The sequence below is a fragment of the Daldinia loculata genome, assembly GCF_022478755.1.
Source record: "Daldinia loculata strain CBS 113971 unplaced genomic scaffold F4817scaffold_6, whole genome shotgun sequence".
In the NCBI taxonomy this organism is placed as follows: Eukaryota; Fungi; Ascomycota; class Sordariomycetes; order Xylariales; family Hypoxylaceae; genus Daldinia; species Daldinia loculata.
Window position 1 is genome coordinate 713823 of NW_026054860.1, and position 17829 is coordinate 731651.

The 17829-nt window shown below is 47.7% G+C and overlaps 5 protein-coding genes across 5 annotated transcripts; 4 read left to right on the plus strand and 1 right to left on the minus strand.

Moving 5' to 3' along the window:
- Window positions 1–1345: 1345 nt before the first annotated feature.
- Window positions 1346–3776, minus strand: F4817DRAFT_327344 (Mob1/phocein). Its single transcript, XM_049302017.1, has 2 exons — window positions 3439–3776; window positions 1346–3379 (listed from the first exon to the last, which is right to left on the minus strand). Exons 1-2 carry the CDS (start codon window positions 3652–3654, stop codon window positions 2036–2038), a joined length of 1560 nt encoding a protein of 519 aa, XP_049162517.1. The 5' UTR covers window positions 3655–3776; the 3' UTR covers window positions 1346–2035.
- A 256-nt stretch (window positions 3777–4032) lies between these two features.
- F4817DRAFT_327345 (cobW-domain-containing protein) lies at window positions 4033–5708 on the plus strand. Its single transcript, XM_049302018.1, has 5 exons — window positions 4033–4266; window positions 4318–4413; window positions 4471–4567; window positions 4619–5108; window positions 5159–5708. The coding sequence occupies exons 1-5, from the start codon at window positions 4170–4172 to the stop codon at window positions 5507–5509; spliced, it is 1131 nt and encodes a 376-aa protein (XP_049162518.1). The 5' UTR covers window positions 4033–4169; the 3' UTR covers window positions 5510–5708.
- An 872-nt stretch (window positions 5709–6580) lies between these two features.
- F4817DRAFT_327349 (uncharacterized protein) lies at window positions 6581–9691 on the plus strand. The gene is made up of 8 exons (XM_049302019.1): window positions 6581–6751; window positions 7152–7259; window positions 7326–7467; window positions 7949–8421; window positions 8490–8847; window positions 8900–9103; window positions 9156–9297; window positions 9359–9691. The coding sequence occupies exons 1-8, from the start codon at window positions 6739–6741 to the stop codon at window positions 9413–9415; spliced, it is 1497 nt and encodes a 498-aa protein (XP_049162519.1). The 5' UTR covers window positions 6581–6738; the 3' UTR covers window positions 9416–9691.
- An 808-nt stretch (window positions 9692–10499) lies between these two features.
- F4817DRAFT_327353 (uncharacterized protein) lies at window positions 10500–12749 on the plus strand. Its single transcript, XM_049302020.1, has one exon. The coding sequence runs from the start codon at window positions 10914–10916 to the stop codon at window positions 12573–12575; it is 1662 nt and encodes a 553-aa protein (XP_049162520.1). The 5' UTR covers window positions 10500–10913; the 3' UTR covers window positions 12576–12749.
- Window positions 12750–12940: 191 nt separating this feature from the next.
- On the plus strand, window positions 12941–17738 carry F4817DRAFT_327354 (uncharacterized protein). The gene is made up of 4 exons (XM_049302021.1): window positions 12941–13374; window positions 13430–13520; window positions 13571–16648; window positions 16698–17738. Exons 1-4 carry the CDS (start codon window positions 13199–13201, stop codon window positions 17328–17330), a joined length of 3978 nt encoding a protein of 1325 aa, XP_049162521.1. The 5' UTR covers window positions 12941–13198; the 3' UTR covers window positions 17331–17738.
- The last annotated feature ends 91 nt before the right edge of the window (window positions 17739–17829 follow it).

A 17829-nucleotide genomic window follows, 5' to 3' on the forward strand; every position in this document is an offset into this window, starting at 1 on the left:
AGCAAACGCCAGCACCAGCACCAGCACCGGCATTGTCCCCTCCGCGAATAATACACTTCATTGTAGAAGTATGCTTATTTCACATCGTTCCCGTTACGCAGCTCGACTTGAACAGTAACAGTCAAGCCTCGTCGAATATGCAGTTTCATTAGCCACCTCCATGCTTCCTTGGCATCACCCGCCTCGGTGGCGATATGCAGTCTCTTAGTGCAACTAAACTGCGTCCCCGCACACCTGCATATTGATCAGTTTCCTCCTATGTTCTCCCATATATATTCATCGGCCACAAAAAGAAAGAAGAAGAAAGGAAAGAAAAAGGGGGTATATTCGTCACCTATTATATGACTTTTTTTTTTACTACACCCTCCCAGAATTCATCCGCCAAAGAGGACTAGGTAATCGCAACGACAACTTGCTATCTTTTTTATTTTTTATTTTTTATTTTACAAAACGCCATTATGTATAAGTGGCGCTTGAGAGGAGAATGAAGATAATAAAAGCAAACACACATTCAACACGCCAGTATACACGCAAAAGGCTTCCATCAATATACCCCTTAAAGTTGGACCTCTACACATGGAGTTAGAATCAGAATCAATTCCACTTGAGACAGATAGGTGTTACAGGGTAGAGTAGGGATTCCCGGGAAGAGGAAAATAATCATAAAAGGGCAGTGATACCAGATACCAAAGGCATCTTAGGAAAAAGGAGGACGGCGCATGTGGGATTTTTCTTCTTCTTTCCTACTATACTATACTATATTATACATCTCGGCACATTTCTATTATATCGTAAAGTAACTAATGGTTAGACTCGTCAATTCGTGCAACTAGAAGGGAAATGTTTATGAACTACGGGAAAGTCGATAACAATACCCCTAAGTTAATGACTCGGCTTCAATCACACTAGTTATATAGGTATCTACATATACTTAGAGTATAGTCGCTGCATACCGTTTGCTTGAGGTAATACATAGTAGAAATCCATAACTCAGCTTTTATCAAAAAGTTAAGTTGATTTAAAACATTCCTCTAAACTCGCTAGCTTGGAATCAGTATAATATTGCTGTACTAAGTTATCTAGGTTAGGTACCTAACCTATTATAGATTTATTGAGGTAGGCGGCTGGTCACTCCTGATGAGTTATCTGTAGTGCTTTACTGCTGTGCTGGGAGTCGGGAGCGGTAGGAAATGCGGCCAATGGCGAATTCCGAACTCATTCGCTAGGCATAAGTCGCGATGTCTTAGTCCGTTCCGAGGAAGAGCCTATCCATATCTAGAGTTCTGGCATCGATCTTGGTTCGAGAGGAAATACGACAAGAAGAATGTTGGAAGACATTAGTTTAGCAAGAGTAAATTAGGTATTATCAAAATGTACATGTTGAAGTCAACAATATAGACAACATAGCTACTAGGGCTGTAAACAATGCAACATGGAGAGGCTTGCTCGATGAAGCGTAAGCTTTAAGATAGCTAAGTCAACGGTGTCAGGTACAGAATCACTACGTTGCTCAGAACCTCGGGCATAAGACATAACCATTATTAGTAGGACTACTAGAGAAAGCTTCTCACCAGCTTGTAGTACCACATTTACACATAATTAACCCGTCCGCCAGCCTCGCATCCTAATTATGTACCGGAGGACTGTCCTTTACCTCCCCTTCCCCTAGCCCATAAGCATAACACTGTTCATACACGTACAACCTTCACCTGAGGCTCGCCACTCAATAGCTCTAAGATGCGGAAACTATGCACATGCCGCAATCAACGCTAATTCAGAACATATCTCGGTCATCATCAACATTTTCCGATTCTTCGTTATCGTCGGCGCCCCTCACCTGCCGTAATTTGCCGACGATCGCGTCCGTTCGTCCTAGAATCATGTCCGTCTCGTCGTTCAGATCCTCGTCGTCAGGTTCATCGGTGCGATCCCACCGGCGGCGGAGCCGCTCGAGCGCCCGTCTGGCACGACGGATGACGTCCTCCACGGCCGCCGGATCCACGTCTTCAAATCGCTCCAGGCCAGCTACGAAATCCTAGTCCGTGCCTAGATTCTTGGAATTTGACTTTTCTTTCTTCGCCTCCTCCGTCCCCTCTTCCTCCGCATCCGCTTCGGTAGATTCCGTCTCCGGTGCAGGTTCCTCAGCAGTGCTTGGCTCGGCTTGCTGCTCTTCTTCTGCTGGCGCACCTTCCTGCTTTTCTATGCTTGGAGCAGGTGCTTTGTTCTCCTCAATCACCTGCTCGTGTTCAAGTAAGGGTACTTCTTTGCTGCCCTCAGCCTCCACTGCCTCGCTTTCCGTAGATATCTCTGGTTCTGCCGGCACATCCTCTTGTACTTCTATCCGGATACCTTGAGAATGCACGCCACCATGTTGCTCTTGAGGCTCAGACAGTTGAGGCACTCCAAGTTCCTGGACGCTAGAAGGATTTTCTAGCAATTCACCTTCAACAATGACAGGTACTTCGACTCCGGAATCCTCCTCTTCCACTATTTCGGGGCTCGAGATGTGCATGTTCTTGAGTTTGTTTGCAACGTCCTGATCATCTTCTCGTTCTTCAATAACAGTCGTCACGGAACTACCGGTTGACGGCCTGCTCGAATGTCTGGCCGTATTACTTCTACGAGCGTGTAGACCATGTCGATCATCTTCATGTTCGGTGCTCTCGTGCTGTTGCTGCTGCTGCTGTTGTTGCTGCTGCGGCGGCGGTGGCGGTGGCGGCTGCGGCGGCTTCGCAATCGCGGTTACTATGGGCTTCTTGTCTTCCTTCTCAGCCGGCTCCAGACCCTCTGCTTCTGGTGGGAGCTTGTAGTTCTCGGCAGGGAGAAGGTCATACATGTCACAGACCGCCTTGAAGAATGCATACAAGCCCGTCTGAGCTTCGACTGACCAGAACACCCCTCTATGTTGGAACCACGCATGTGCGAATATTCTGTGGAGCCGACGGAACACATTGATGAGATTCTTCAGCACTGAGCTCTTGTCATGCCCTTCCGACAGCACCACAAATCTGCTTGGAAAGATCTTGGGGTTGGTGACTACGTTCGCAGCCCAATCGAGGGTATGGCAGCAGTAGTCGATGGCACAGCAGCTCTTTGGTTGGTCATGGACGGCGCATAGAAATTGCCATTCGGAGGCTCGCATCTCGGGGCATGTTATGGATGAACATGGTGGCGTATCAAAGAGGAAGCCTACTATCAGACTATTACATTGGGCGATAAGGAAACGGCAGAGCTCGTAGAGCCATAGCGTCTTATCGATGCCTGGCGGCGGCGTAGCTAGTTGCAAAGCAATCGCCCGGGTGATAGGTGTCGTATTAGAGGCGGTATGATGGTAGTGAAGTGCTGCGAGATGTTCCTGAAGTTGAAAGGCCGAGTCGAGCTGCAACGTGTCGTATTAGTACCTGCTGTCGCGAAAAGGGTTAGAGTAAAGCAACGCACCTCGCCAAGTGGAATAAGAGGCGGCCCGGCAGCCATGTCCTCAGACTTGGTGCCCGGATGTATGCGCCGTTTCGCATTTGCTTCGGTAATGGTCTGCTCCATCTGTTGTGCTTGACGGCTTACAGTGCTACCCAGTCCTGGAGATTTAGGTCCGATCTGAATCTCGGCGGGAGGTGGTGGACTGGGCAGTCGAGGCGAGCCCTGCGCCAGAGACATGATAAAAGTACCTAGGTAGATATTTGAGGGTAATGCCCCAGGTGCGGATTGTTTATTGGGTAAACAGTTGGGTGGCCTTGCTTCGTTGTTCTGTCGCTAAGTGAACTGTTGTTGTGTGATTTGAGAAGCGCAGAAGCGCCAAGCTCCTTGATCCAAAAAGCAGCTAAGATACCTGGGTACCTCCGAAGCTAGGGCAACATGTACGGATTACGTGAAGTACATAATGTACCAAGTACATAAGTACTACATCGTTATATACATGTACATGTAATCAAAACTGTATTGAAGCATGCAATATCCGCTCTATTGTAGCTATGCATTTAAACATAAATGTGTTTTTGTCTGAGGTCACTTGGAACCAGATGTCATTGGGAGGGCGCAAGACAACAATCCGAAAAAGTATTGATAATACTTTACGTACTCTTCTCTTAGAAACTTCCGCTCTTTTTTTTTTTATCAAATCATAAATAAATACCAAAGTCAATACCTATCTATCCCATATTTAAGAATATATCATGAACTTTGACGAAGATGTACCCCCGGAGCTTGTCGAGACTGAGACAGGCCCGCAAGAGGAGAAACTTGTCAAGGTGCCCATCACCATCGTCACTGGTAAATTGATGTTACACATTATTGATATACCATTACTAACATTCTATAAAGGATACCTTGGAGCCGGAAAAACAACTTTGCTCAACTACATATTAACTGCCCGGCATGGCAAGAGAATTGCCGTCATCATGAACGAGTTCGGTGATTGTTAGTAACAGGAGCATGCACCCTGCAAAGCCAATTGCTAAGCTAACCCTATCCTAGCACTCGATATTGAGAAGTCATTGACGGTCAATAAGGGCGGCGAGCAAGTGGAAGAATGGCTCGACGTCGGCAACGGCTGCATCTGTTGCTCGGTGAAGTACCGTTCAACTACGTTGGTCAATGAAGTAGTATTCTAACCTTGGCGCAGGGACTCCGGAGTCAATGCTATTGAGTCACTTATGGAGAAGAAAGGTGCCTTTGATTACATTCTTTTGGAAACTACTGGACTGGCCGATCCTGGTAACCTAGCCCCCTTATTTTGGGTCGACGACGGTTTGGGAAGCACCATCTACTTGGATGGAATCGTTACACTAGTCGATGCGAAGAACATTCTTCGAAGCCTAGACGACCCATCGGGGAAAGTCGAGGGCCATGATGATCATGGGCCCCTCATGACGACCGCCCATGTTCAAATTTCCCATGCAGATGTTATCGTTATTAACAAGTCAGATCTGGTTGAGCCTGCGGAGCTTAAGAATGTTAAAGAGCGAATACAAGCGATCAATGGCCTTGCAAAGATTCATATAACGAACCAAAGCGTTGTGCCTCAACTGGAAGGCTTCTTACTGGACCTACATGCATACGACCAAGTTGAGGCTTTGGATACTGTAGGAAAGGGACACAGCCATCTTGACCCTGTTCGTTAAATACCTTTACTCAGCTGGAAATTAAGCTAATAATCCCGTAGACTATTTCCACGGTTTCTATCAATGTGCCGCCTTTAGCTCCTGGACAACTTGAACTAGTTGATAGCTGGATAAGGTCGCTCTTATGGGAAGGCCAAGTACCAGGAGAACCGACTAACTCGAGTGAACCCATCGAAATTCATCGCCTAAAATCCCGCTTAGTTTTTAAGGACGGCAACGTGAAAATGGTGCAGGGTGTTAGGGAGGTGTTTGAAATTTTCGATGGAGAACAAGCGCCTAATGAAGATGGCGAAGTTCCGCAAGCTGGGAAGCTTGTCCTTATTGGAAGGGGTGTGCAGGGGATCAACTTTGAGACAAGCCTGCTAAACGCAATCCAAGATATAGAGAGCTAGAATATCATCATCAAACATCCGTGAAGGCATTAAGCCTCACGGCGCTGGTTTGCAGGAGAAATCAAGAATCTAGTCAAACTCGAGCTGCCACATGTTGTCCTGATAATACATACCAATTCGTTGCCGTTAGGCGGCACTCAGACAAAGCTGTCTCTTGATTGTTACCCTAAGCAAGCTTTGTAAACTGTCTAAATTTAGCCTTTAAATATTTTTAGAACCATGGCCGAGCCGAATATGGGTAACCGCCATTAATCCCTTGTTTCGTCCGTGGGATTTACACTTTGTGAATATCTATCGTGGACACAGATAGTTTAACAAGTTGAAGAAGACGGGTAACAATCCTCATAAACATATGCATTAAAGCTTTATATTCTGCTAATTTAGCCAATATGTTTCTTGGAATAAGCTGGCTATACCATTATGATATCTTAAAGGCTTTACCCGGGTTGCGAATACTTCTAATTGATTATCTACCTCCTAGATTGCCTAGGTACCTATTTAAGCATCGACTACATAAATGAGTGTTATGGTTTATTAATAGTTGTTGGTGGTAAAGATGGGTTCTAAATTCCGGCCGTCACAGTACAGAGCTTAGGTAGGTAACTATGGTCTCCTACATCTACCTGTCTTTGAGGGTACATAAATTACTGTGTACACATGATTTAGGAGAAGAGTAAAATAGGTACACTAAATAAAATGGATTGAACATCTTATAAAAAGCTGCCTCTTTCTATCAGGTGCCTAGGTAACCATGTACCTTAGGATGTAGGAAGGATACATGTGCCTAACATAGCTGTCGGGAAGTTGCAGTGCGGGGACTTTCAGTTATTGCATGGTGCATTGGTGGGAAGAAAGAGAAAGTCGCGGCTCATGAGGCTGGTTGAGGCTGCACAGGCTAGAGGGCAAGGCGCACCTGACCGGTCAGGTCCAATGCTGCCTCTACGTAAGGCAACTGCACGCTTATCCACACCGTGTGTAGATAAGGCAATATAAGTAGACTAACTATGTTAGGCTTAGCCTATGCTCAGGACAAGCCAACCCCAGTAAAACTTCCCATCCTACGATCGCAAAGCTTCGTGAATCCACATTACCATTTCGCAAATAGAAACACCATTAAGGATAGCTACTACCCCCACGAAAACCCCACCGATCACGACGAGTTTAACCCTTCCAAAGTCAAAGTTTATAGGGAGTTCACGTCAGGACTTCTCTAGTGTGGCATCGTAGTCATGAATCGAACAGGTAGTGCCGACCCTCTTTCCCTCTGCCTCGCGTGCCCCGCCTGTTTGCTTTGAATCGTGATGTCGACCACATCGTTGTCGCGCTCCGTCACCCACTCTCCGATCTTCTTCGACCAACTTTATATTTCCCGCTTCGAGACGTATAATATATAAACCAGGTCATTGGATGCCCCAGGGTAGCGGTAGAGTCCAGGAGGATCATTTTTGCTATATCCTTCTGGCCTCAGCCTTCTCGAAATATCAGCCTCGTCTAGGGGAGCAAGGAGACCACAAGCAACTATTGCGTACTAGATCTATAACAAATAGATATACCTCTTGTCATGAATTAACGAACACTTTGTTCCACTCATCGTGCCCCATGAAAATACTTCATACACTTGGCTAATACTGAACGTCCTCAGGAGCCGTGCCACAAACCCTTCGAGGGATACCGACTGGATTCGGAGGCCAGCAACAACCCCAACAACCAGGTAGAACAGTGTCTAATAGGATACCGAACGGAAAATTAGGTATGATCGCGAGATCAAGGTGCTAGTAATTGCTAGATCCGAAGCTGATGTTCTGTCGCATAAAAGCGAATAACGGAGCCGGATGGGCGTTTGGTGGTGTTCCTATGGGGGGTGCAGGTCTACAAACGTCGTCGAGGCAACTAGGAGGGAACCTCAGTTTTGCTCAAAGTTTAAGCGGTTCGCAACCGGCAACGCCTCTCGATCTCTCGTAGGTATTTTCCATTCCGTGTTAGCTCTATCGTCACCGTCACCGTCACTGTCACCGTCACCGTGAACTTGTTTTTACGCAACAGCCAAACTTCGTCGTATAAGCGCCAACGTTCGTTTTACTCATTATCCATACCCTTCGTTCTCGTCCGTTGCTTCATCTAGTTCACGTAACTAGGCGGCATGGCGTCTTTGTCGCCAGGTCCTAAGGCAAGAAAGCCAAGACTCATACTTAAGACCCATACGCCACGTCCTACTACCCCGTCGCCCCTGGTAGTCCCAGATGCAGGCTTATCATATGCTACTGTTGCTGGACGAACAGATCAAGACAGCTTGCCCAAAGCCAGCCCTTCTCCAGACCGTACCAATCGGTAAACAAACATGATTTTTCCTTGTCACGTTAAACTTGAGCACACGTCAACTTAAAATCCTTTTATGTTGTGAAATATAATTTCACACTTCGAAGCTAATTTTTCTAGCAGCGAATTTCCGTCACTCTCCAACAATTCTCAATTACAAAGCGCAGGTGCTAGCTCTTTATGGTCAACAGGAGCATCAAGAGGTATGAGCGGTACAATACAGAGGAACCAGCAACCCACTCCACTCTCCTCTCAACACGCACAGCAGGACGATTTCTTTTCGCCTTCAAGGATGAGCTCTAGCCAAAGTCAATATCGATTCGGGAACCAGAATAGCGTGGCTCAATCATCACAACCTCAACCTAACAGTATCGACGAGTTTCCACCTCTGAATAATAACAGCATCAGAAACAGCAACGGAGATATTGGTCAAGAACGCGGGTCAAATCTAATGTCGACCCTTGGATTTGGCGCTCAAGGTAGCGCCGCTCCTGGTTCCCTCCAGGGTCCTAGATCAGGAAATGGCTTGCTTAATGCGCTATCTGCTAACAACCGAACAACCGATGTTCGTTCGCCAGATGGATCCACTGCCACAGGTATGCAGATTCCATAAAATTCTTTTTTTCTTTTGTCGCCATATTACAGTACGTTAATAGGTCTACAGGCTCTTCGCGACCGCAAGACATTAGAGGTACTGGAACCGGCGGTAACGACGAGGCTCGCCAAAAGCCCCCTGGATTCCAGGACAACTTGGTTTCTCAGTCATCTACACAAGATCCGGCAGCCCTGAATCCGCTTGGTGCTATTGGTGCTATCGGCAGTAACGACGCATCCTCGAACAAGAACGGCGACCAGAAGGATGATCAATCCCCATCGGTACATGACCCTTTAGCAGGCATGGCACCTATTGATAAGTGGGGGATCAAGGGTCTTCGCACCCTTATGAACAACTATCCCGACTACAATGCAGCTGTTACTGGCTTGGATCCGACAACACTAGGCGTAGATTTTACGTCGCCTCAGTAGGTTTCTCATCGCTTTTGTTTTTGAGTTTCCTGACTAATGTAATTCCAGGCTGCTATCGACGCAAATATACTCACTCTTCAATGATTCCATTCCCCGACCAGCAGTTCCCGACTTTCGGTTGCCAGAGTGCTATAACGTGAATAACGTACAGCCTCTGGAAAACAAGATCAGCAACTTCAACGAGGAAACTTTGATGTGGATCTTTTACAGTTGTCCTGGAGATGTCAAGCAGCATCTTGCTGCTCATGAACTGTAGGACACCGCTCCACCATGTTGGCGACCTTGCGATACTGACACTTCCTAGCTACAACCGCGCCTGGCGATGGCACAAGAAGCTGAAGATTTGGCTGACTAAAGACGAACTAATGCAGCCCCGAATCCTCAGCACCCAGCATGAAGAGGGCTACTACATCATCTGGAGCACAACAGACTGGCGAAAAGAGCGTGTAAGTGACTGCATAATGTTTACTTTGACCCCCGAAATGCACCTATTGACACAACCTACAGCGTACTCTCACACTGCATTATGCAGATTTAGAGGCCAGCAATGCTGCTTTGCCGTGAAGGGAAGATTCCCGAGGGAAGATGGTTGTCTGTGATATTGAGCAGTATGCAAGGCGCAACGAGCCTACAAACAGGGTGGCGTTGGTTTTCACGGAATGCACAACCTAGGGGGCACGGTTGATTGCGGGCAACATATGGCTTTCATGCTTGGTAGTCACGGGCGTAGCAAATGCCCGAGTCGGCAGACAGGCTTTGATTCATTAATATAGGATTTTCAAATCCATTGCACTGATCTTCTCCAAGTGAATAATGATTTGTGAAAATGTAGTTATAGTAAGTAAGCCTAATGGCCAGTTTTATTGTAGGTAGGTAATTGGAAATTATACGTGAGTATTCCTCGCGATCTAGACGACATTCTTGGAGTTTAGAGGCTTTCAACATATGCCTTTAAGTCTCGAGCTTGGATATCCCATTGTGGATACGACTTGAAATCCAGGATCGCATTGTAGGCGGTCAGTGGCCCGGTATTAAGCACGAGTTCAGAGCAGATGGTAAATATTGCTTCTTTAGTGCCGTACGTGGGTGTTACTAAGGTGGATGTGGGATCTTCAGGGCAGTGTAGAGAGCCGTAGTCGATTTGCCGACTTACGAGAGAGGATGGAGTAGCAAGCGGCGCAGCACCGAGTGCGATGAGGAATGATGAGTCAAAACATCATTGTTGGTATCCAGAAATTGACTCGATTTTTCTCATAATGACGAGAGATGGGGTTTTAATGGGAATCGACGTGTTTATATGGCTTACCTGGGAAGCATTATAGCCGGCTCATATCGTGTGATTAAGGTGATCGTCGAACCAGGTGACCATGCTCAGGGCGGCGGCCACATCTGTATTCGGCGGATCCCCCGTTTACATGGTTGCATTTCTCCACGTTTTCCGTTTCCTTATACTATGTAAACCAAGTCTAAGCATTCCATGTAAGACTATATCCATAATCGAGCCTATTGTGTTTATCCCCATGTTTAACCTACCTAGTTTCTGCGGTTTAGGCATTTTATAAGCCTTTATTCTTCGCCTTGTAATTAGTGCAATTAACATATATCTCGCTTATCTGTTTCAGTATATTAGTAGTTAACTGCGTAGAGCCTCATCTTCAGCTCTTAGCTCTAATTGTAATAGTGCTAGATTCAGTGTTATTCTAGGTCAATTTTCATAGCTGCCTGCCGCCTAGTGAGTGCTGATCCTTACTACGTGTATGATGTTCAATTGCGGAGTTGGATCCAAACGATTTCGACGATGAGCCACTCACCGTGATGAGTCAATGGGAACGGATCCATCGTTAAGTAGCTTCGCCCTGCCACTGGGATAATAAACGGCTATTAACCTGTGCATGTGTTTGATCGAACGAATGTATTTAATCGAGCAAATGGGCTTATCCTTGATTGACAGGAATTTATATTCCTTGTTATTACCTTATAAGCCATTATTGTGCGCCTTCAAGTTTAAGAAAACGAATGCAATACAAAAACGCCTATCTAACAGAGCGTCTTCGAAGCCTCAATGTCTAGCGCTACTGGATTAAGCGGGGATGACCTCGTCGAGTTGTCTCTCTTACGTGACTTCGAGGTAGATGAGCTTATTAGGAATGGATTCCTAAACGAGAGTGAGCAAATGACGAGGCCCTTAGATAAGGAGCTTGTCTTTAAGTACGACGAGCTGAATCTGTATATCACCCCCGAACCCCTGTATCCAGCTGCGTCCGCTACTTGGAAGCTCGAGAGCTACGAATTATCACGAGAATCGGTAATCGAACTTCGCACACAACTGAGGCGGATTGTAGAGGGCGCAGCAGTTACTAATAACATCTTAAGATGGAACAGTCGGGGAGAGTGTGCATATGGTGCTTTCGAGCCAACTATGGCGGTCTATGAGCTTGCCAATGCGACAAGGACGTATTTGAGGTCATGGCGCGAGAGGCTTGTGGAGAAACCAAAAGGCCGTATTAGGTCAAATCTTCTCCCATTTGAGGAGAAGCCAGCGACTCCGATAATGACATCTAGCGAGACGGCATACCATTTCCTACGGCAAACGCCCCAGGAGATATGTTCCCAGATTCCCTCCTGTTACAGAGTTCTCCACGTGGAGGAAGTTATAAGATCTGACCTGGCCGGTAGATTCTATAAGAAGCAAATGGAAATAAGGGAAAGGCTGTCCGAATACTCTATAGTAACACTTCACGGTTGCGTACCTGCAGGCTTACACCACAGCAAACGAAAAGAGGTGTATATAGATCATCTCGCGAAGCCCACGATGACCTTCCATGGGACTCAAAGACAGCTCGTGCCATCTATAGTACGCTACGGATTCCTCAAGCCTGGACAGAAGAACCCGGGTACGAACGAGGCGCATGGGATTCGCTGTGGCTCGACGTACGGTAGGGGAATTTACAGCTCTCCGAACGCAGACTTTTCTCTCAGCTACACGGGCAACTCATGCCAGGCCACTAAGCCTAATGAGTATTTTGGGATCAAGCTTTTCGTATGCGCGACGATTATGGGCCGCTCGGCCGACGTTTATAGTGATGACAATTGGAGGAATCAAAGCCAGGCCTACCCCGGGGCTGACTCACACGTCTCCAATCGCGGACTCGAGTACGTCGTCTTTGATAGTGCACAGATCCTTCCAATATATGTGATACATATCGACTGGGGCCACGACAATTACGAGCACTTTGAGGAGCTCCCTAGTAACCCCGAGAGCTTCGTTCCAACAAATCAGACAAGACACCCGAAGCTTTTACAAGGCGTCCGCTGGCCGGGAGACATACAGCGCGAGAAAGCCGCTGTTTTTGCCCGAGCAGCGAAGTGGTTCCCGTACGGCTACGGGCCGTCGACTGGATCCAAGTTCGTCGTGGAAGAAGTTGGTGGAGTCGACGAGGATGAGGAGGAATATGGCGACTACCAGGCGCTCCGAGGTGAAGAAATCAAGGATAAGACGAACCTGAATTTCTGGAGTTGGGTCAAGGTCGGCGAGGAGATAGACGCTGTTGAAGGAGATGGGCTTGTAAATGAGTATACAAAGGATCGCCGTTGGTATAGTTCTAAGACGTCAGAGGAGATGCCGAACTGGGACAAGATCCCTTCCCCCGAGGAGGAGGAAGAAGAAGAATATGTCGATCTTGAAAACGATGATGATTTAGGTATAGGCCGGCTGATGGTTTGACTTAATTGATAGTATATCTAGGTGACTATTATTAGTTTATATATAGCGTAAGGCGCCGTCTCGTCATGTTACTGATATTATTATTTTGTATATAATATTTCTGTCTGGCTGCTTCAGGAATTTGAATATACCGATATATGATATATAATATTTTGGTATAGGCTGGATGATAAATTCAAATTCCTAAGAATAAAGTGTACTGTACTTTATATTATTGGGGTTCATTGGGGTAGGTACTTCGTAGACCTTGGAAGCATTGAAAAGTTCCCCGCGGTGTAACCCGCTAATGCACCAATGGTCCAAGCTCCTATGTTTACACCCACTTCGCTTGTGGCCAATGATCTGCCGGCAATCGATACCGACACCCACAATCCCTACCTTCACTTGGACGTATCTGCGAATTCCTTCTTTTTTACCTTGTTAATTCTATCTATTAGCTATCGCCAATTGACACCAATCGCGCCCCGATTCGCGCTCCTTATCCTCCAACGACATCATTTTTGTCTCCGTCTTCATACAATGCTTAATTGAACGTTGCTTATTTTAATTGTTTCTTGTTACGCCTTGCTCGGAAATCGTACGCGACCTGATCTATAATAGACGCGTTTCTCGACACATTCGCGATGGTCGGGCCACGAGGGGCGCGTCTGCCGGTCGGCTCCGCGCCTTGGATCTCAGAAGAGAGGTCATCAGCTCTGCAGATTGCACAGTCCGAGGTTGAGGAATTTTCTTTCTCTGCTAGGAACGACTTCGACTGGTTGAATGAGCATATGGCCGAGATATTTAGCGAAAATCAAATGTACGTAGATACTTAGGATCTCATGGGAAGCCCTTGAAGCTAACTATTACGGTAGCAACGTTGCCGAAATATTTAAAACCCCAGGAAAACTACGAGGCAAGACTCCTCGAACGGTTCGGAAAATAAACGCGGGAGAAGCTCGTGTCGTGAGTCTCGTTGGGCTAACCTTTGTGATATCAACACTAACGCTTTTCAGCCCCTCTCTAACATCTTTTCCGCTACGCCCAAGGGGGCCCCGAACCCTTTCATCATACCAAATATGAATCGAAGTAATACGCCTAAGATTGAAATTCCTGCAGATCCCCAACCATCCCCTCTTAAGGCAGTTGCGCCAGAGAGTCCCTTGAAGCATACGGCTTCTCCGAAACACACGTCCTCAGCCCAGCCGTTTTCTGTTGTAGATTCTGGATATCATGGTAGCCAGTCTCAGGACATAATGGATGTTGATCACGCTGTAGTGGATGACGAGGCAACACAACCCTTTAGTCCACAGGCGGACACACAGGGCGATGATGTAGCTTTCGATGCTTCTTCCAACCACCATGAACATGACAGTCCAGCTCCTCACTCGCCAAGTCCTACAGTTGATACGAACGTGGGTGACCTTGACACACAGTATTTTACTGCCCACGTTCCGGTAGGAGCCTCATCTGATAAGGTAGATGGTCCTCAGGAGAGCACTACGCCGGCAGGTTCACCCTTACGGTCACCTGCCTCGCCGGAAACCTCGCCCGCAGAGCACTCAGCTGTTGTTGGCATATTTGGCGCTGACGTTGAAGACAATATCTTGGATGTAGATGCAATGGAAACCGTACCTGAGGAGGAGCCGTCAAGATCCTCTTCTGATAGCTCAAGTCCTATTCGACCTATTGTTCGGAAAAGTAGTCTCAATTTTGCTTCCTTACCTGCAAGAGAGCCTATCACGCATAAAAGCATAGGCAACCGGGTATCAAGGACCAGCCACTTGGAGCAGAATCGAACGAGTTACTACAACCGACATACTGGAGGAAAGAGTCTGGGACACACAAGACATGATCTTACGGATGATGAGAATGATGATATGGACATTGATGAGGACCCCTCTACCCAAGAGCCTCAACCGCAATCGGTGCCGGATAATACAACCACGCATAACAAGACTTATACGCAACGCCTTCAGGATCAAATCAGCAAATTAGGCCAAGCGCAAACACAGACTTCCAGAACTTCTAAGTCAATTCCGGATCCTTCTGTCGCTCAGCCAACAACAGTCGCAGTTCCTGCCCCCCAGCCTTCGTCTCAGGCAAAGCCGCTGCCCTCGCCCAAAAAGACTACAACTCCAGGCGCTTTTCCGGACGAAGACGACGAAGACGACTGGATTGGACCTCTTGGTTCGCCTGAGAATGCGTCCGACTTCCGTAGTCCTCGGCCTGGACTGGCTAAAAGTTATACTGCCGACGTAATGGAGGGTGTATCTGGTAAAGATACCGTGAGCGGTAGCGATTTTGCAGTGCCGAAGACTTGTCAGGACCAAACCAAGTCTCCCGAGCGCCCTCCGACTGGGGAACGGGCGACTAATACTTTTGGCCATCATAAGTCCGCATCCGTCCCTTTGTTGCCGCTTCAAGAAGCTTCGAAGGCTGATGGAGATAGCCTTACAAAGACTACCTCTGCGTCTAACCCACCCCTTGCCACTGTCCATGAAACGGATAGGCCTACTACACCTACGAAGTCACCATCGCGAGGTTTCAAAGATAGTCCCCTAAAACAGGTCAAGAACAAGCTGTCGTCGATTCTCAAAGGTTCCAAGGGCTTGCTAGCTAGTAGCGCTGCTATTAGTGCCGAGGGGAAAACCTCGCTCTTGTCACCTTCCAGCACTAGATTGGGCCTCCATATATTTTCGTCTACTGATACGCTTGCTTCTCCTAGAGGAAAGGATGTGCAGCCTCTCTACCCGGATCTATCTCGTCTTGCTGTGGATACTCAGACTCTTGAAAGCGTAGGTAGTCCGACACGACCAGAGGTTCGAAGAACGAGAGCTTCAATAGAGCGAGAAAAGGCTGAGGAGAAGCGTAAAGAAAAGGAGGCGAAAGAAGCTCGACGGATGGCCGAGCAAATGGAAAAGCTCGAGAAAGCCCGCGAGAAGGAGCGCGAGAAAGCTCACGTATTCAGCCAAGAGCAAGAAAGAGTAGCCGCGATGGAGAAACAGGTTGCTGCCCAGAAGGAGCAGGAGAAGAAAACAGTCATGCAGACTCCAGGCAATACATCGAAATCAGTCCGACCTAGTCCGCGAAAGACTAAGACGCAGCCTGCTACCGAAGAGAAACTAGCGGCTAGTAGTTCTTCTGATGAGAAGCAGGTAGATGATGTTGACATGGTTGACGCACCTAACCCAATGCCACCGCCGTCGGCTCCTCGATCTATTGCACCTCCTTCGGCTACAAAGGGTCGAGAGATTAAACGGCCTATTAGGCCTGGAAAAGAACCAGTAGCCAAACCGAAACAAGCGCCCACCGTAATTCGCGTAAATATGGGTTCGCAACATTCTCAATATCACCCTTCCAACAGTTCTCTGTCATCAAGCCTTCATGAGACACTTTCCCAATCTCAAGGCAAAAATAAATCTAACCAGATTCCACTACACAAGCAGTCGTTGCAGAGTCTTAAGAGCTCAACGTCATCTTCGGGCCGGCCAAAAGCACTTGAGGCGGCGGCCAGGAGGAAAGAGCAGGAAGAACGCGAGGCGCAACGCAAACGTGACGCAAAGGCTGAATTAGAGCGCAAGAGAGCTGCCATGCAGGAAGAGGAGAGGCGCCAAGAGCAACAAAGAAGGGCAGAAACTGAGCGGCAGAAGGAGGAAGAACGAAAGCAGACTGTGGAGGCCAAGAAGAACGCACAGAGACAAGCAATGCTCGAAAGGGCGAAGCAGACCAGAGCTCCCCCGCCGGCGGCTAGAAGCCAGCCAAACGGCCCTCCAGATTACAGCCGTGCCGAAGCTTCTATTCCCCGTCCGCCCTCCCGCTTAGCCTCGAATCTGCAGCGTTCCCAAGAGGATATTGGGCGTCCAGTCAACGCGGTATTGTCGAATGCATCCAAGGCACCTACAAAACGACCATTACAACAGGATTATAAAGACGACAACGCTCGCCAAGCTCCTGCCCGTACCACCACGGGCTATCAGTCAAAAGAGTCGAAGCGAATGCGCATGACTGACGAGTTTGATGACGATGTTGAGATAGAGAAGCAGCCGAGCTTGAAAGGGGCGCCTGTGCGCCCATCGGGTGGCTATAAAAAGGTAATTTTTATTTAATAAGATATATGGATAAGAGGCTAATGGTTATTAGGATATGCCGACTAAGTCGATGTTTACATCTGGATATACGAATGTGCCGTTGAATAACAGGGATCTATTCAAGACTACTGTAACAAACCAGCACAACAGCCAAGTTAAGACTGCACACCCGTTAGACATGGCTCAGGTGTCCAAGGCTCCTATCCCCTTTGCGCCCAATCCAAACGCGGCTGGATCATCTTACAAGACACCTGCGCGACCCCAGGGAGTTATGACCGCCAAGTCTGCCGCCAAGTCTGCGACGAGGTCTTCTCCGCGATTCCAGAATGGCGAGTTGATTGACTTGCCGGAGATTAATACGGACGATGAAGACGATGACGATGACGACGGTGGAAAGGACATGGTTGCGTCTTGGGCCGACTCACCAAACCTTCGGCAGGCGCTTGTGGAACAGGAGTCCAAAGATCCTTTCCAAGTTTTCGGGGCGCCAGGGCCCTTGAATATGGAGGAAGTGTTCGCCAAGAGCAAGGATCGATTCCATAAGTTCCGCGCTCGAACTTCGAGCGCCAACTGGAGCGGCTCTGATAGGCTAACAGAGGAAGATATCCGAAAGGATCTTGCTGCACGGGACAAGATAAGACGGGATGGTGGATGGAGCTATGAAATGAGCCGAGATATGGTATAGAAATTAAGAAGGCCGGCTACTACTGGACCCCACGGGGGGTTTAAAGGAACCAGTTTCAGCGGGAATTATTGCATCAAACAGGTGTTGTTGGTCTAACTTGATCATGATATTCTATGGCTTGGCCGAGGGGTTTGGCGTTTACGGTATTAGGGAAAGGTCATTAAGGCTCATGGACATGAGAGCTTAAAACGCAGATAGGGTTGGCTTGGCCTGATCTCAACGTAGGGAAATATAACTAAGCCTCGAATGAATGAGGCCTTTGATACTTCATAATGTGTCGATGGTAACTTGACAACTGTAACATGTGTAAGTGTCTACTCCTACGGGGGGAAACGTGGTTTAATGCGCCATGACGACTAATGTTTCATTGGGGCGATCTATTGGGGGGGAGGAGATAGTAATGACAGAGTTTTATGAAAGACATGCAGTACCTAAGGAGCCGGCCTTTCGGGAAGCTACCTACCTCCTAAGGTACCTCCCAGGCAACTAAGGCTAGGTA

What these genes read in the sequence shown, in the direction of transcription:
- F4817DRAFT_327345 (XM_049302018.1), top strand. Translation starts at nt 4,170, where the DNA reads ATGAACTTTGACGAAGATGTACCCCCGGAGCTTGTCGAGACTGAGACA. An exon ending in TGCATCTGTTGCTCGGTGAA is followed by an intron (nt 4,568 to 4,618) that starts GTACCGTTCAAC and finishes ACCTTGGCGCAG; the next exon opens with GGACTCCGGAGTCAATGCTA. An exon ending in GACACAGCCATCTTGACCCT is followed by an intron (nt 5,109 to 5,158) that starts GTTCGTTAAATA and finishes ATAATCCCGTAG; the next exon opens with ACTATTTCCACGGTTTCTAT.
- F4817DRAFT_327353 (XM_049302020.1), top strand. Translation starts at nt 10,914, where the DNA reads ATGTCTAGCGCTACTGGATTAAGCGGGGATGACCTCGTCGAGTTGTCT.
- F4817DRAFT_327354 (XM_049302021.1), top strand. Translation starts at nt 13,199, where the DNA reads ATGGTCGGGCCACGAGGGGCGCGTCTGCCGGTCGGCTCCGCGCCTTGG. An exon ending in ATATTTAGCGAAAATCAAAT is followed by an intron (nt 13,375 to 13,429) that starts GTACGTAGATAC and finishes CTATTACGGTAG; the next exon opens with CAACGTTGCCGAAATATTTA. An exon ending in ACGCGGGAGAAGCTCGTGTC is followed by an intron (nt 13,521 to 13,570) that starts GTGAGTCTCGTT and finishes AACGCTTTTCAG; the next exon opens with CCCCTCTCTAACATCTTTTC.
- F4817DRAFT_327349 (XM_049302019.1), top strand. An exon ending in GCAACGCCTCTCGATCTCTC is followed by an intron (nt 7,468 to 7,948) that starts GTAGGTATTTTC and finishes TTTTTCTAGCAG; the next exon opens with CGAATTTCCGTCACTCTCCA. An exon ending in AGATGGATCCACTGCCACAG is followed by an intron (nt 8,422 to 8,489) that starts GTATGCAGATTC and finishes ATAGGTCTACAG; the next exon opens with GCTCTTCGCGACCGCAAGAC.
- F4817DRAFT_327344 (XM_049302017.1), bottom strand. Translation starts at nt 3,654, where the DNA reads ATGTCTCTGGCGCAGGGCTCGCCTCGACTGCCCAGTCCACCACCTCCC. An exon ending in CTCTTATTCCACTTGGCGAG is followed by an intron (nt 3,380 to 3,438) that starts GTGCGTTGCTTT and finishes GACACGTTGCAG; the next exon opens with CTCGACTCGGCCTTTCAACT.